This window comes from Nicotiana tabacum, chromosome 24, assembly GCF_000715075.1.
Source record: "Nicotiana tabacum cultivar K326 chromosome 24, ASM71507v2, whole genome shotgun sequence".
NCBI classification, from domain to species: domain Eukaryota; kingdom Viridiplantae; phylum Streptophyta; class Magnoliopsida; order Solanales; family Solanaceae; genus Nicotiana; species Nicotiana tabacum.
Genome location: NC_134103.1, coordinates 504,786 through 521,251, shown reverse-complemented (window position 1 = coordinate 521,251; position 16,466 = coordinate 504,786). Strand labels below are relative to the sequence as shown.

The following is a 16,466-nucleotide window of genomic DNA, read 5'->3' as shown; positions in this document are numbered from 1 at the left end:
ATTAAGCACAGTATTATCCTTTTTCCTTCCTCTAGAGTCTAGCCAATATATTCTTAATCAAATTTTAATAAATAAGATAGTAAAACGTTTAACTTTATAAAAGCGTAATTGTCATACTTATGAGCAAGGAATTAAACCGGATTTTTTTTTAGAAATAGCCTAATTTATAACGTATAATTGAAAAATAATCACATTTTCAAAAGTAATCAAATTTTAGCCACCTTTTTATATAAAGATAAAAAATAAACAAAAATTTAAAATTCCGGAAAATTCGGCATAATACGTTGGATTTCGAATTTTTTACATATGAGATTCCAGTATAATTTCAAAATATGTTGGAGTTCCAATATAATATGTTAGAAGTGTACACGCAATAGCTCTGTAATCCAGCATATTATGCTGAAACGTTTTGTTTAAGTTAAACTAATAATTATTTTTTAATAACTTTTAAAACGATAACTATTTTTCGATTACCCGCCCAATACAGACTAACTTATGCTATTTTCTAGAAACTCACCCAGTGGGTCCCACTATTCCAGCATGCCGCCCTGACACACATATATGATATATACTTGTTTTTCTCTCTCTCGTCACTAATGAGAGGCACGTGCATTCCTCCTTGCATCACAGCACAATTGCATCCCTTTTTGATCAGGTCACGTGCGCACCTCCTCCTCAGTTCTGCGATTTTTCTCTTTCGCAAATTTCTCCATTGTTTAACCCTTTTCCCTCTTGGCTGTATTTCTCTTCTTCAACGTCCTCCCTCTCTCTACCCAGTATCAAATCCAATTTCAGAGAGAGAGAGAGAGGAACAAAGGGTTGGGGAAAAACAATAATTTTGAAGAATGTTGTTGTAAATCTCGAAAACCCTTTTGAGATAAAGGATTGGGAAATTCGTGAAAATTATAGAATGCAATGTAATTGAGCGTTATTGTATTGTCGATATGCACGCTTACAATAGGTTACCGAGCAGTGGACACAACAGCCCATCCACGCCCTCATCCCCCCGCTCCCGCTCGCCTCGTTTACGCAGCACTAGTAATAGTAATAGTGGTGGTGGATCCCGGGTCAAACCCAGTGCCCGTTTTACCCCGGGTCAACCCGGACCGAGAACCCTCGCCCATCGTCTTGCTTGGGTCATTCTATCGGTTCTGCTTCGCCGTCAGGGGATTTTCCTCTTTGCTCCTTTGCTCTACATAGCGGGGATGTTGTTTTACATGGGGACAGTATCGTTTGATGTTGTTCCTAACATCAGGCACCACCCTGCTCCCGGGTCCCTTTACCGGAGCCCCCAGCTTTATGCCAAGCTTCGACCCGAAATGGACTCCGATAATTCCACTGCTCATGCGGTTAGACTCTTAATTTTTTTAATAATAAAAATTCTATCTTGTTGTGATGATTTTTGGACTTTTATGAGATGCAGTCATGATGGCTTCAGTTTCTGTTGATAGTTGAAAATCTAGAAAAACAAAAGCTTTATCTTTTCCTGACCTGACTTGTGGGTTTTTGGGGATTACTGAGTTAGTTCCGGTGCAAATTTATTCAATTAGGATTGCTCCTGTTTAGTCTAGATCTGTAATACTGAGTGTATTTGGCTCTCCTCTGTTGTGGATCAATGCCATTGATCATAGTTGTTTTACTGTTACCCTATAGATTTTCTCTTCTTTTATCACCTCATCCTTGCTTCTTCATCATCTGTTAATTCAGAGCAGTACATCTGTCAATAAGTGTGTTACTCTGTAACTTGATGTTATTTTGTGATTCCTGGTATTTTAATTCAAATTCTCACAAAGATGGTGAAGCTTGTCCATTATTTCATGATGTTAATGTTGGTAATGAAGCTCATTGTGAAATGTACTTGCAGCGAAAACAATTTTGTAAATATTGTTTTTGCTTTTATGTTCTACAATCCTACTAACTAGAGGTGCAAATTTCCTGTAGATATCAACAATATGGAAAAACTCCTACAGAGGTGGAGAATGGAGACCGTGCATTAACAAATCCTCAGGAGGTAGAAAATTTGGAGAATCAAACTTATCTTTTATCCTCGTTAGTACACTATGTTGCTTCTCTCCCTCTCTCTTAATTATTCTTCATATAGTAAGTGCAACTCTCTGGTTGCATTCGGCCATTCAGGTTATATTGGAGGTTTCCCAATGCATAATCTTATCGTAATTTGAAATTCAAGATAACTACTGCAGTTATATGCTAGAAATTTTCAGGTTGACCACACTCTATATGTTTAGGTTTATAGTACAAAGTATTCTTCTCTAATTAGTCGAAACTAGGAACCTCTGTATTTAGATAAGTTTTCTTATTCAAATAACTTTTCTTATTTCTTGTAATCTAAAATTTTCTTATTTCTAAGTCAGAATAGCCTAGTAGACACCTGTACTTATTCCGTTTTGACATCCTGACCCCTTTACTCCACGGAATTTCATTTAGACACTTGAACTTATTCAATTGGGTGTTTTAAATCCCTCTTATGTTGCGTGCCTCTCAATCGCGCTGATATCAGAATCTACATCAGATAAAATATGCCACGCCATTTACTATCTTTACAAAAAACCAATAAAATAATCCTTTATTGATTTTGCCTTATTTTATACTTTTTCTCATCTTTCACACGTTAACCTATGGGTGGCATGTGGGCCGGGCCTGGTCCTAAGTGGGCCGGTCCTAGGCGGTCCTGGGCTTCGCGGGCTTCTTGTTGAAACCGGCCCGGGACCGGGACCACGAACTAACGGTCCCGGGTTAAGTGGGCCGGTCCTGGGCCTAAGTGCGCCCAACAGATACTTTCTATTTTTTAATTTTTTTTTATACAAGTTAGAGAAAAAAAATGGTAATAAAAATATCTAAGGCAATTCCTTGTAAATTATATTATAGAATTGTCACCTAAATTTTTTAATTCAAATTTAAAGACAAAAATATTGTAAAGAGATATTCAAAGCAATGCGTTATAATATATATATATATATATATATATACACACATACGTATAGTATATTCGATATACTCGATATACATATATATATAAGCTTATATATATACTATACTATACTATATATACATCTTAAGATATATACGCTATATTCGATTTATATACTATATATACATCTTAAGATATATATATATATATATATATATATATATATATATATATATATATATAGTATAGTATATACTATATTATACTATATATACAGCTTAAGATATATAAAAAGACAAAAATATTTTAAAGAGATATTCAAAGCAATGCGTTATAATTTTATTATAGTATTAAAAAATCATGGCAATATCTTTCTTAGTCTTCCCCCCTATGGAATGAGCACAACAAGGTGCTAATACCACCATTGAGAAGAAAAAGAAACTAATCAAGATGTGCTAAAATACAAGTTACATATTAATTTACATGGTATCTCTTACAAATTTCATAAATCCTTCAAGGTCCGGAGGAATTTCCGTTAGTGGTGGCGGAAAAGAAGCTTGGTCATCACCGCTTCCAGGCGAAGCATCATCCTCCGTAAGTTCAGCTAGCATTTCTTCGTAAGCTTCGTCTAACTCTGGTTGTGATTCAGCAAGTCCAAAATTTCTTCTTTCCGAACGGATCCAATCTCTGAAAAGTACTGATTTTTTCAAGCTCTCCCTCATAGACGCTCTATAATCACCGAGTTGAAGTTTTGCTTGACTGAAAGCGCTCTCTGATGCCATTGTTGAAGCTTGAATAGTTAAAATGTCTCGGGCCATCCTTGAAAGAATCAGAAAGTGTTTTTCTTTGTCCTTCCACCATTCTAAAATATTAAAGGAGCCGTCGGGATTCACTTTCTCAATTCCCTGTGACAAATAAACTTCAAGCTCATTTAGTTGTGAAAAATCACTAGTACTAGAACCTTGAGAACCCCTGAACCCTGCCCAAGCACTAAGTGCTCTTACTCCCGCAGTTCTTTTAGATGATTGAGAACTAGAAGAAGAAGGAGTTGGAACATTTGGTCTAGCATGATCTAATGCAACTTGATAAGCATTATAAATTGTTTGAACATTTATTTTAATTGAGGCTATTACGTCTGAAAGTTTAGACAACTCCTCATCTTCAAGTGCTAAACCATTATCAACAGTTTCATACCAAAATTGAGAACCTTCTAATTTCATAGTAGGATTTAACAATGCAGCAACACCGTAAATAGGTGGAATAGGGAAAAAATATTTTTTAAACTTTTTTCTCATAGAATCAATAGCAAGTTGATAAATTTTTTCACCCTCTGAAAAATGATCAAATAAATTTGCAAGTTCTGCAATATAAACTAAACAGTTAGAAATAGTAGGATAATATTGCCCAGAAAATTTATTTGTAGCAATATGAAATTTTTCTAAAAAATCTACAAGCATTTTAACATAGCCCAATCCGCATTTGTAAGGTGCTCATCATCATCACTTACATGAGCATTGAACGTTGAGTTTATGGGGTTTCTATATTCATATGCAACAACTAAACTTTCATACATGTAATTCCATCTAGTCGGACAAGGTTTAGGAACCTTTCTTTCTCTTAGTCCAAAGTCATCGCATTTTTTAAAATATTGTCTAAGTCTACTTCTACGTTTTGAATAAAAAAGCCAATTAAGAGCCATTTTAACCTTTTCAATTTCAACATTTAAAATTCGCATACCATCACCCACAATTAAATGGTAAATATGACAAATACATCTAACATGAAAAATGTTACTAAATGCAGACAAATACATTTAACATGAAAAATGTTACTAAATGCAGGACTTAGTGTAGTGATAAGCAAGGCTACAACATTTGTGTTACTAGTAGCATTATCCATTGAAACTGACATTATTTTATCATTAATGCAAAAATATCTACAAATATCCGTAATCGTGCTAGAAATAAACTGCCCTGTGTGACGTGAATTAATTATTCTATAAGCAATAATGCGCTTTTGCATTATCCAATCCTCATCAATCCAATGACTGGTAACAGTAAGGTAATCACAGTCATTACCACTTCTACCAATATCAGTTGTAATAGCAACACAACAATTTATATGAGTAAATAAATAGCGCAAATATTGTTCATATTCATGTTTATATTTATAAATATCGCTCTTTACGGTTGTGCGAGGAAAACCTTTATAAGTAGGATTATAAACTTTTCTAATATAATGCACAATGTGAGGGTTAGAAGGAAAACTATAGGGTAAGCACATAACAGTAACCATTTTTGCCAATTCTTCCCGATCTTTTTTTGGATCATAATATAAAATACCACCGGTAACAGTGTTAATTCCCGGTTGAAATTGATTAGACCCGGTACTAAGGTCAGCCTGACTAGGTGCACTTGTCCCCTCGGCCAAAGCTTTCATAGGAAAATATCTAGCTTTATCTTGAGGTGTAGCAATATGTGTCTAGTCAAACTTCCCGTCCCCCCGACTTCCAACATATTGAAAAACTAACTCTTTACCACAAGTTTTACACTTAGCCCTCTTTTTTTCTCTTAATTGAGTAAAAAATGGTCAAACAAAAGATGTTTCTGCCCGTTTAGAAGGTTGTCTAGAAAAAGTAGGAGCAGTAACAGGAGGGTCAGACGGGGCATCATTTGGATTATTATTAGTTGGGTTAACTTCAGGAGCAAGACTAGTGGGTGTATCGTCATCCGGTTGCGTTTCATCAAAATCTATTTCTTCATCATCATTTTCATCAATAGTTGGATTACCATAAAGAGCATTCATATATTCATGGTTTAATTGTTCACCGGGTGCAATATTATGGCTAAATAGACTCTCGATAAATTGTAATAAACTATTATCGCTATCAAGAATAGGAGGTGTAGGACGGGTAACAGGTTTGGGTCGGGGAGCCGGGGGAAGTGGAGGAGGAACAGATTGGCCACTAGATTCACCACTTTTGGATTTTTCCTTATTTTTACTAAACATTTTTTTTAAGGAATAAGCCATCTTAATTAATCAAGCAAAGTAAATAAAACAAACAAAACTATAATATTAAAACTTATGAGTTGGAACGAGTTTACCGAATTGACGAACAACTTGTTGAAAATTAATTATTGTTGAAGACTTGAAGACTTCAATTCACCAACTACACAATTTTGCACAAAATGTAACAATTAAGTAAGCAATTATAGAAGAATATTAGAGAGAGATTGAGAGAGATTGAGAGAGATTGATGATTTTGTGAGAAAAATGAAAGAATGAGGGGGTATTTATAGTTGAAAATAGGGAAAAAGTGTAATTATAAAAAGTTTGGGGTTAAAACAAAGTTTGGGGGGTTAAATGGCTATTTGCAAAATAGCAACGGCTATTTTGGCAAACCAAACGTCTAGTTTTTAAATGGCCAAACGGTCAATTTTTTTTTTTTTTTTTAAAATTATCCGTTGGGCCCGGATAGGACCGCTTGAACCGGCCCACTTCTCAGCCGATCCCGGTCCCAAACGATCCCGGTCTCGCGGGCATCACCTATAGGACCGGCCCACTACCCAGCCCACCTCCCCACGGTCCCGGTCCTATCCGGTTAGGACCGTTTAGGCCCACCGCCCATTTGGGCTTGCAGTCCTGGGCCGGTCCCGGTCCTAAACGGCCCACATGCCACCCTTACGTTAACCAAATAACCGATAACCTGAACCTCACCCTCTCTTTATCTGTCTTATACCTTTTCAGAAAAAAATTCCCAAAATTTTCCATCCTTTAACCTTTATACCTCCCTGGCAGAGAAGCATTCATCAATTTGGGTGGACAAAAATTATTTGATGAGGTTGGGGATTTGCGTGGAGATGTGAGAAAATGGGCATTCTCTAGTGAGATTTTTTGTTGAGAGACAGTGAGAGTATGGGTGGAGAAGCTATGATGTTCAAGCGAGGGAAAATTGTGTTTGTATGTTTTGGTGTCTATAGGATGTGTTTAATGGTGGTGTTTGAAAGTATTATTTGGAGAGAGAGATTGTTTGTAATGGTGATGGGTGAAGTTACAGGTGTTGGTGTGTGCCTGAGAATCGAGAATGGTAGCGAGCTTATTCTTGTTTTTATGTACTTTTTTTGGAGCAATTTGCAGGTGATTTTTTTTGTGTCAGGTGTATGAATGTTTCTGGGTCCTCTTCAAGGAGGTGTTATGTGTATAGTGTGTTTGAATTAGTTTGTGAGAGAGGGAATTCTATCACACGATAAAAAAACGTTTATCCGGTGGAAGCTTTAGTTGCCGGAAACGATACCTTGGCAACCTCAGATCCACTAATGGTAGCAACGGAATTTTGTAACTAATACCCAGTAATAACAGTGAGATTTAAACGGAAGAAAATTAAAAAAGAACCTAATTTTTACCCCAACTCTTGAAGCTTCCATCGTTCAATAATGGAGTTTGGGGATAAAAACTCTTAAAAAGGTAAAAAATAAAATAAAAGTATACGATGCAGCCTCTTATTTAGAGATCACGCCCCTTACGGGCGTGTATATCGCGCACTTGTACCAATTCAGATAAATAGTTGTCACATAATCTTAGTCAACAGTCAGAAGCGTTTAAAATATACTCTCTCCGTTTCAATTTAGATGAGATAGTTTGACTCGGCACGGAGTTTAAGAAAAAAAAAGACTTTTGAAACTTGTGGTCTTAAAAGCTTAAGGGGTAAAAGTTTTGTGAGAGCCATGACATTTATGTGGTTATAAAAGCTTCTCATTAAGGGTAAAATGGATAAAATGAAGAGTTTAAAGTTGAATTATTTCCAATTGTAGAAATATGTCATTCTTTTTGGAACGGACTAATAAGGAAAGTGTGCCATCTAAATTGAAATAGAGGGAGTAATGTTTGAACAAATTCAAGTATCTTTTTGAAATTCCATGTAGTAGAGGGGCCAGAATGTCAAATCAGTGCAAGTATTAGTATCTATTAGGCTATTCTGCCTATTTCTAATGGATTGAACTCTTATAAAGAGTAGTGTTTTGGGTCTTGAAGGTTCTAGGCACCTATGATATGGTTTCAAGTACATATGCTTAGGTTTTAAGAACCCGTATTGAGCACAGGTAGGTACCGAGTACCCGTGCTGAGGTTTCAAGTACCCGTGTTGAGGTTTCAAGTACCCGTGCTGAGGTTTCAAGTACCCGTGTTGAGTTTCCAAGAACTTGTGCTAAGGTGTAAAGTATCCTTGCGGAGCACGGGTAGATAGTGAGTACTCATGCTAAGGTTTCAAGTACTCGTGCTGAGCACCTATACCCTTGCATAGCACAGGTAGGTATAGAGTATTTGTGATGAGGTTTCGAAAGCGCGCTTAAGCCTTGAAGTGAGGCTTAAAACATGTTGAGCGCTTCGCCTTGCTTAGCGGGCGCTTCAATATTATCATCATGCCTCTAAGACATACTTTTCCTTGCCAATGAGTGTAATCCTGAAGAGGCGGCACTAAACAATTGATATTTCACTTTATCATAAATTTTCTTCAATTTCTTTGTCCATATATTTGGTATTCATGCTTATAGATATTAGTCTTGGAATACACATACATATTTGTCGTTTTTCTTCATTTGCGTCTTTCTTCGTTAAAGCCCACGTTTTATTTGCGCTTTATGCTTAATGCCCCAATAGACCTTAGAGCTTTATTGCGTTTTTCGCCTTTGATAACACTGGGCTATGTTGAATATCTTCAGGTTTGCCTGAATCAAATGGTTACCTTTATATTGAGGCAAATGGTGGTCTGAATCAGCAAAGGACATCGGTATGTCCTTCAGTTCCAAAGATAATTGTTCTTGAATTGCTGAAGTTTTGCTTGGGTGACGGTAGTAGCTTAATATCACTATTGTTGCCTTTGTGCTTCCAGATATGCAATGCTGTTTCTGTGGCAGGTTATCTTAATGCGACCCTGGTCATTCCACACTTCCATTTTCATAGCATTTGGAGGGATCCAAGGTTGGCCAGCTCTTTCATCTTCTTTTTTTGTTTGAGTAATGCAGTATTTCCTTAGAGGGACATTTATATACTGTAAAACTCAGGAATTTGGTGGTTGCTAGGAATTGTGGTTGCTATCATTACCTTGGATAGCTTTTTGTGATGACAAGCTCTTGAGATGCTTTACTATTTTTTTAATATTTCCTTTACTATCTTTACTTCTTTTTTTTTTACTATTTTTACCCTTGAATTTTTCAAATGTATTTTTGAAATTGCCTTTCTTTAGCCGAGGGTCTATCGGAAACAACCTCTCTACCTCACACAAGGTAGGGGTAGGGGTAAGGTCTACGTACACCTCGCCCTCCCGACCCCACTTGTGGAATCATACTGGGTATGTTGTTTTTGGTGTTGTTGAAGCTCTTGAGATGTTTTATCTGCTCTTATAGCATTAGAACTGACTTCCTTGTAATAGAAATGTACTACCTCTAATTGAATATATCACAAATGACCGCAAAAAAGATTTCAGTACCTCTAGAATTTGAACAGATTTGTTAGTCTGGGAATCTATACCTTAGGTTTTGTGCCATTTCCTTTTGAGGTATTGTTGAAGCAAACTAAAATCTAGTGGTGGATTGTCGTATAATTATTTCTGAGATAGTAGGTTTTAGTTTGTTTTGAACATGGCCATTCTCTTGATCAATCTTGAGTTTAACATCCATCTAATTCTGCACCTTCTTTAATTGCAAATCATAAAAATGCTCCACGGTTGTTTTCTGCAGCAAGTTTGGAGATATCTATGATGAAGAATTTTTTGTTAAAACCCTAGCCAATGATGTACGAGTGGTGGACAAGATTCCTGATTATATTATGGAACGATTCGATTACAATATGAGCAATGTTTACAACTTCAGGATCAAGGCTTGGTCCTCCATCAGTTACTACAGGGATACAGTTCTTCCAAAGCTGCTCGAAGAAAAGTGAGTTCCTGGACATTTCTGTTTTTTTGTCACCACTTTGACTCTTAGGCTGAACTTCCTTTACTTAGAATATTAGGCCTAATCATTGATACGAGATTTATCCTTGTGATGATACGATGGAGTCCTTGTTATGGAAACTCATACTTAGTTCTAGTTTAAAGTAGTTTCATAATTGATTATATGATATACATCTGGAGTGCTTGCTCTTCCTCTTATGGGTTCCTCTTGGGTTTTTTGCTTTAAAATTCATGTTTTGAGGTACATTTGGTACTTATTTTGATTTGTTGCATTTCTCTCTTGGGATGACAGAAAGATAGCAAGCTAATGCTGGTGCTTTTCTTTGTGAAATACAACTCTAATTTACTTTCCAGCTTGGAAACTAGATTTGTCTTCTCCTAAATTTTATGCAACCTTTGTCTCACCTTTCCTTTTTTAATTTCAAAAGATTTTCCATGTTTACCATTTTCCGGTGACTGACTCACAAAACAGAAAAGAAAGGTTTAGGCTGGAGGATCTGGTGCTTTATGTTTGATATTGATCCTTCTGGGTGATGACCTAAACTCTTAGTGGAAATCTTTCATCTTATTCTTGTACAATTATAAAGTGGTCTCTCCACTAAAGATAACAAAATGCAGGAAGTGTTTAGCTTTTGTATTTAATTTTCTGAGCCATTATCATACATATTTGTACAGATTCAGTTAGAGAGATATTATTTATTTGTAATTATGTAGCCTTGAGTTTTTCCTAGTTTATAATAGTTATTTAAACACCCGATAGCTTGGGACAATAATCAAGCAATACATATATATTCCTTGCCAATTCTTTGATGCTTAATTGATAGGTTCGTTTGTTCATATTTGAAGCATTTTGTTTTGTTATTTATGGTCACCATTTTTGCTAAGATTATCTAATCGTGCACTCAGGCTCATTAGAATATCCCCGTTCGCAAACCGTTTATCATTTGATGCTCCTCCAGCAGTTCAGCGGCTTAGGTGCCTGGCAAATTATGAAGCCCTTAGATTTTCAAATCCTATTTTGAGTTTGGGGGAAACATTGGTTGCAAGAATGAAAGAACGGAGTGCCAATAATAGTGGAAAGTATATCTCTGTGCATCTCCGCTTTGAAGAGGTTAGTTTCATGTGGTGCAAACTGCTATATATTGATTGTTTATGTGCTCCACAGCTTAGATTTCCAAGGGTATTGAGCCATCACTTTCTCTTGCAGGATATGGTGGCTTTCTCTTGTTGTATATATGATGGTGGTGAAGAAGAAAAAAGGGACATGGATGCTGCAAGAGAGAGAGGATGGAAGGGAAAATTTACAAAACCTGGTCGTGTGATTCGTCCTGGAGCTATCAGGATTAATGGCAAGTGTCCCTTAACTCCTTTAGAGGTAATATCTTGTCATTTTCAGCCCTTTTCAAGATACTTGACTTTCATGTTGTTTATATCTTTTTTATCTTATGAATTTAGGTAGTTAGGCACTTCTGTGAAAGGAACATGTTATATTTCAGATAAGTGGTATGCCTGTACTTTCTTGGCCTGGTCAGAGCATTCTGATCCTTTGTGAGACTTCCTTCATTAAGAAAAGTTTTCTTTAGAAACCATATTGTCTAAAATATTTTCTGGAGATAACACTTCTTTGTACCTGATCTTAATTTCAGTTCCTGAATTCCTATCTTTGTCAGAGATTTAGTGTATACTTATGCTAGGCACAAGGATCTTTATGAGATGATGAATGGGTAACAGTATATGATTGCACTGGTTTTACTTGTATTAGTTTTGTTGGCTTCCCCTAGTTCACCAGGAAATATCTACGAAGTGACTCGTGAGACTTGAGTAGTATACTTAGTGGTAAGTGGATTTTTGAAATTTCTTCTCCTTGTTCAATCATGTGTGACAAGGATACCTTGGAAATGTGAGTGGACTATTCTTCTTCTTTGTCTTCTTTAGTCAATATCTACTGGCTTAGGTGAGTTGCATGATTGTGACTAGCGTTTTAGTAAGATTCCAACTACTATACGTTATTCTCATAAAATCTACTGCAGTTTCACGTCCTGCTTCTGTGGGCTTTACCTCTCAAGCATTACTATTGTCTATCAACTTTTTATTGTTTTTGCTTTTCCTTTGCGCTTTATCATTTTCATGGCTAATTTTCTACACACTTTTTATCAGGTTGGTTTGATGTTAAGAGGCATGGGATTTGACAAGACTACATCCATCTATTTAGCATCTGGAAAAATATACGACTCCGAGCGACATATGAAACCACTATTAGAAATGTTTCCTCTTTTACAAACTAAAGATATGCTGGCAACCCCAGAAGAACTAGCTCCATTTCAGGTTTAAATTGTTATTTGCCGTCTCCAGGCTTTTTAGTTTTTCTTCCTCCCCCCCCACAAACCTTGGCTACCATCTGACTCAAGTTATTGCTTATAGAATTACTCTTCCAGGATGGCTGCCATAGACTATACTGTTTGCCTTTATAGTGAAGTATTTGTGACAACTCAGGGAGGCAATTTCCCCCATTTTCTGTTGGGCCATAGGAGATACTTATATGGTGGACACTCCAGGACCATCAGGCCAGACAAAAGGAAGTTAGCTTTGTTATATGATAATCCCAATATCGGGTAAGCTTTTGGTTAACATTTCTGCCATCTTTTTTCCAGTTTATGTCAGACCTCTCTAGTGTGCCTGTAAAGAAACTGAAAGAAGCCTTTTGGGGATAGAAATAAAAGAGTGGGTATTACAATGTTGAAGGGCCCATGGCCATGGCGGTAATGATGCTGGCTATTGTTACTTAATTCCATTGAAATACCAGGGTCTTCTGGTGTTTCATTGCTGTTCTGGTGACTTTACCTGTTATCTTAATTTGAAGGGTCATTTTTCTAACTTGCTGTAAAATTTAGTTAGGCACTCTATGCAGTCTTGTATGTTTGTTTTGCAGTGCTTTTGACCAGTGTATGTTTTCCATGTGCTCCTCTTCCAGGTGGAAGAGCTTCAAGCGGCAAATGCTTAATATACGAGCACATAGTGATTCAAAAGGTATTGAGATTAAAAGACCAAATGACTCAATATATTCATTCCCTTGCCCAGATTGCATGTGCCGGAGTAACAAGACTGAAGATTTTAGATCATCCTCAGTAACGTGATCTGTGTGCACGTCAGTAGGTGGTGTTCTTATTCTCGTAGTATGCATGAACCTCAGCTGCTAACCGTTCTTGTTCTCGTAGTACACATGAACTTCAGTTGCTAACTGTTGTGATTCTTTCATTTTTTCCCCTCCACTGTGGAGAGGGCCTTACTGGATTAGCTGCTTCTGGGATTTGTATAATGACTGACCAATTTGATTCTTTCCCGGGCATGAGTTTGAGAGTACGCTTTTGTACATGATGGTGTGAGAAAGGATGGGAAAGTCATTTCCATCGGTGAAGTTACCCCCGGTGTTAATTTACATAGCAGATTCATCTTCTTCCAGCTGCTGTAATCTCTAACAAGCTGTGAATTGACACAAGATATATTTGCACGTTAGTTTTGTGAGAAACAGGATTTTGTATATTAGTGAAGTGGGAGTGTTAGATTATAGGAACATGATGAGAACAGTATAGGCTTATCAGAAGTCAGGGTTCCAAAATTTTACTTTGGATACCCTTTTTTGTCAATATAATGTCTCTTGTTGATATTTATTGCTGTTTGACTAGATTTATCAACTTAATTCAGAGTGCACAGAATTTTCAAAAGAGCACTGTTACAAGTGTGAATTCTTTCTTGATTAATTGTGTCTATGACAAAAGCATTTACTTGTGAGAATTCTTTTTTGATTAATTGTGTCTATGACAAGCATTTACCATTTTATATTCCAAATGTTCATAAATGAGATCATTTGGCTTATCGAGTATCAATCATTATTTTTGTTTGTTTATAATTGATGAGCTCGAAACACACACTTAAATTATGCTCGCTAATCAAATATAGTATAGTATAATATTGTATCCACATGAATTGGATTTAAATAGTATTCTCGTAGTTTCTAGCTTGATCGCTATCCAAGATGATGAACAATTGAGATTTATATGATATCTAACTAAAATTAACTAAGAGTATAGAAGATAAGCAAAGAAGGGTCGATAGGATAGGTGCAAGATAATTGCTTCGGATCTAAGTCTAGATAATTCACTTCTAATGTTTAAGTGAGTCTCTCGAGTTCACTCAATTACCAGTTCAAACGTTCGGCAAAACTCCTCTCTCGATTAAGTTTCAACCTCACACGATGAACCAATTTAAGCATGTGAAGATATGCAAGAATGCGTAGTGGATTGGTCTTTAGGAAAACTTCTTTCGATTATTCTCCTAACTAGGTTTAATCAATGATTCAACTAGCCTCTTTCGATTACTAAGAAGAATTAATGAACTCACTCTAGTGGTATCTTGTGGCCTAATGTAGTGCTTGTATTTGTAATGTAGTGCCCTTTTAGCGTAGTAAAATGTAGTTCCCTTTAGCGTAGTATCCTTGTAGTAATTGAAATTAATCATTTAAGTATCTATTATACCCAAAAATACGTCAAAATAGCTCATAGTTCAAACACAAACTCTGTCCAATTCTAGTCAACGATCGTAAAAAAAAATAACATGAGAAAACAACAAAAATTCAGGGTATCTTGGTGCTATTGGGGCATCAAATATCGAACCCGGAACCCATAAGTGAATATTTAATAATTAAATCTTGTATAATTATAAAAATAAATTATTTAATTTTATTATAGTCAAAAATAAGTGAATCATAAACAAAAATATATAATAATAAAACTAACATATAAATTAATAAAACTAACATATGCAATATTAAACTAACATATAAATAATAAACTAACATTTAAAATAACAGACATGTTGAGTGATAAATCGAGAAAATTTTCTCATCATGAACACAAGAATTCAGGAAATCTTGGTACTACTGAGCCTCAAATATCGAGTCCGAAACCCATATGTGAATATTTAATACTTAATCTTGTATAATTATGAAAATTAATTATTTAATTTTATTATAGTAAAAAATAAGTGAGTCATAAACAAAAATATATAATAATAAAACTACTAACATATAAACAATAAACTAACATTTAAAATAACAGAAATATTGAGTGATAAATCGAGAAAATTTTCTTATCGTGAATACAAGAATTTAGGAAATCTTAGCGCTATTGGGCCTCAAATATCGAACCCGAAACCCATATGTGAATATTTAATAATTTTAAATCTTGTATAATTATGAAAATTAATTATTTAATTTTATTATAGTCAAAAATAAGTGAGTCATAAACAAAAATATATAATAATAAATTATCATATAAATTAATAAATCTACTAACATATAAATAATAAACTAATATTTAAAATAACAGAAATGTTGAGTGATAAATCGAGAAAATTTTCTCATCATGAATACAAGAATTCGGGATATCTTGGTGCTACTGGCCTCAAATATTGAGCCCGGAACCCATATGTGAATATTTAATAATTAAATCTTGTATAATTATGAAAATTAATCATTTAATTTGCAAAGAAACTTATAAAATAATAAACTAACAAGTAAAATAATAAACTAACATATTAAAGTAAAATAATGTAATTAATCTTGTTTAATTTACAGAAGATACATGGAGGTTCCGCCTTTGCATCCCGGACCTGCCAGCCTGAAGCTACTGTTGTTACAGGGCGATCATAGGTTGTCCCACATATGGGAGGGACATGTACTGGCCCAGACTTTTCGCGCCAGGAGAGTAGACGATATGTGGGGCTTTCTCAGGGACCGCGCTCTCCATCCCCGTATAGTTAGACGCCTCCAGGATACGTGCTTTTATAGGATTGTGGAGATCGGACGGCTGCAACTCGATTGGTCGTTGATAACGGCCCTGATAGAGCGGTGGCGACCGGAGACGCACACATTCCATTTGCCCATTGGCAAGGCCACCATCACGTTGCAGGACGTGGAGGTCATGTATGGGCTGCCCGTTGATGGACACCTTGTTGCTCTGCCACATGCCATGAGAGAGCAGACAGGTTTGCAGTACCTGGACATGCTGCAGTGGCTCACCGATTTACAGCCACCGGAGGAGACTGCACTAGTTGGGGCCAGTCGTTTGCAGTTGACGACTGTCCGACATCATTTGGAGGCATTGCACCCTAACATCACAGACGATACACTGGAGCTTCATATTCACCGGTACACGAGGTTGCTGTTACTCCTTATGTTTGGAGGGGTTTTGTTCCCGAACACTTCGGGGAACCTAGTCATCTTGAGATTTCTTCATCATCTTGAGCGGCTAGATGATTTACCCCAGTACAGCTGGGGTGCTGCTGTTCTCAGCTACTTGTACAGGTAGATGTGTCGGGTGGGCATGGGCACCCAGCATGACGTTGCTGGATTTTTGCTGCTGCTACAGATGAAAACATATTCGAATACTCTATTCATTATAGCATACCCAGTAAAAATATACCTTAAATTTTACGTCCACTTTGTATGTTAGGTTTGGGCCTGGGAGCGGTTCCTGCAGTTGCAGCCACCTCTACTACCATTAGCTCTGGTTGCACCACCTTCGTTTCTCC

The 16,466-nt window shown here is 36.3% G+C and overlaps 1 protein-coding gene across 1 annotated transcript; it reads left to right on the top strand.

The window, feature by feature from the left end:
* The first annotated feature begins 589 nt into the window (after positions 1-589).
* Positions 590-13,600, top strand: LOC107814466 (protein ESMERALDA 1). Its single transcript, XM_075247246.1, has 10 exons — positions 590-1,349; positions 1,942-2,011; positions 8,647-8,714; positions 8,817-8,905; positions 9,664-9,861; positions 10,785-10,989; positions 11,086-11,253; positions 12,036-12,203; positions 12,300-12,490; positions 12,850-13,600. Exons 1-10 carry the CDS (start codon positions 945-947, stop codon positions 13,010-13,012), a joined length of 1,725 nt encoding a protein of 574 aa, XP_075103347.1. The 5' UTR covers positions 590-944; the 3' UTR covers positions 13,013-13,600.
* The last annotated feature ends 2,866 nt before the right edge of the window (positions 13,601-16,466 follow it).

What these genes read in the sequence shown, in the direction of transcription:
- LOC107814466 (XM_075247246.1), top strand. Translation starts at nt 945, where the DNA reads ATGCACGCTTACAATAGGTTACCGAGCAGTGGACACAACAGCCCATCC. An exon ending in TGAATCAGCAAAGGACATCG is followed by an intron (nt 8,715 to 8,816) that starts GTATGTCCTTCA and finishes TTGTGCTTCCAG; the next exon opens with ATATGCAATGCTGTTTCTGT. An exon ending in AGCATTTGGAGGGATCCAAG is followed by an intron (nt 8,906 to 9,663) that starts GTTGGCCAGCTC and finishes TGTTTTCTGCAG; the next exon opens with CAAGTTTGGAGATATCTATG.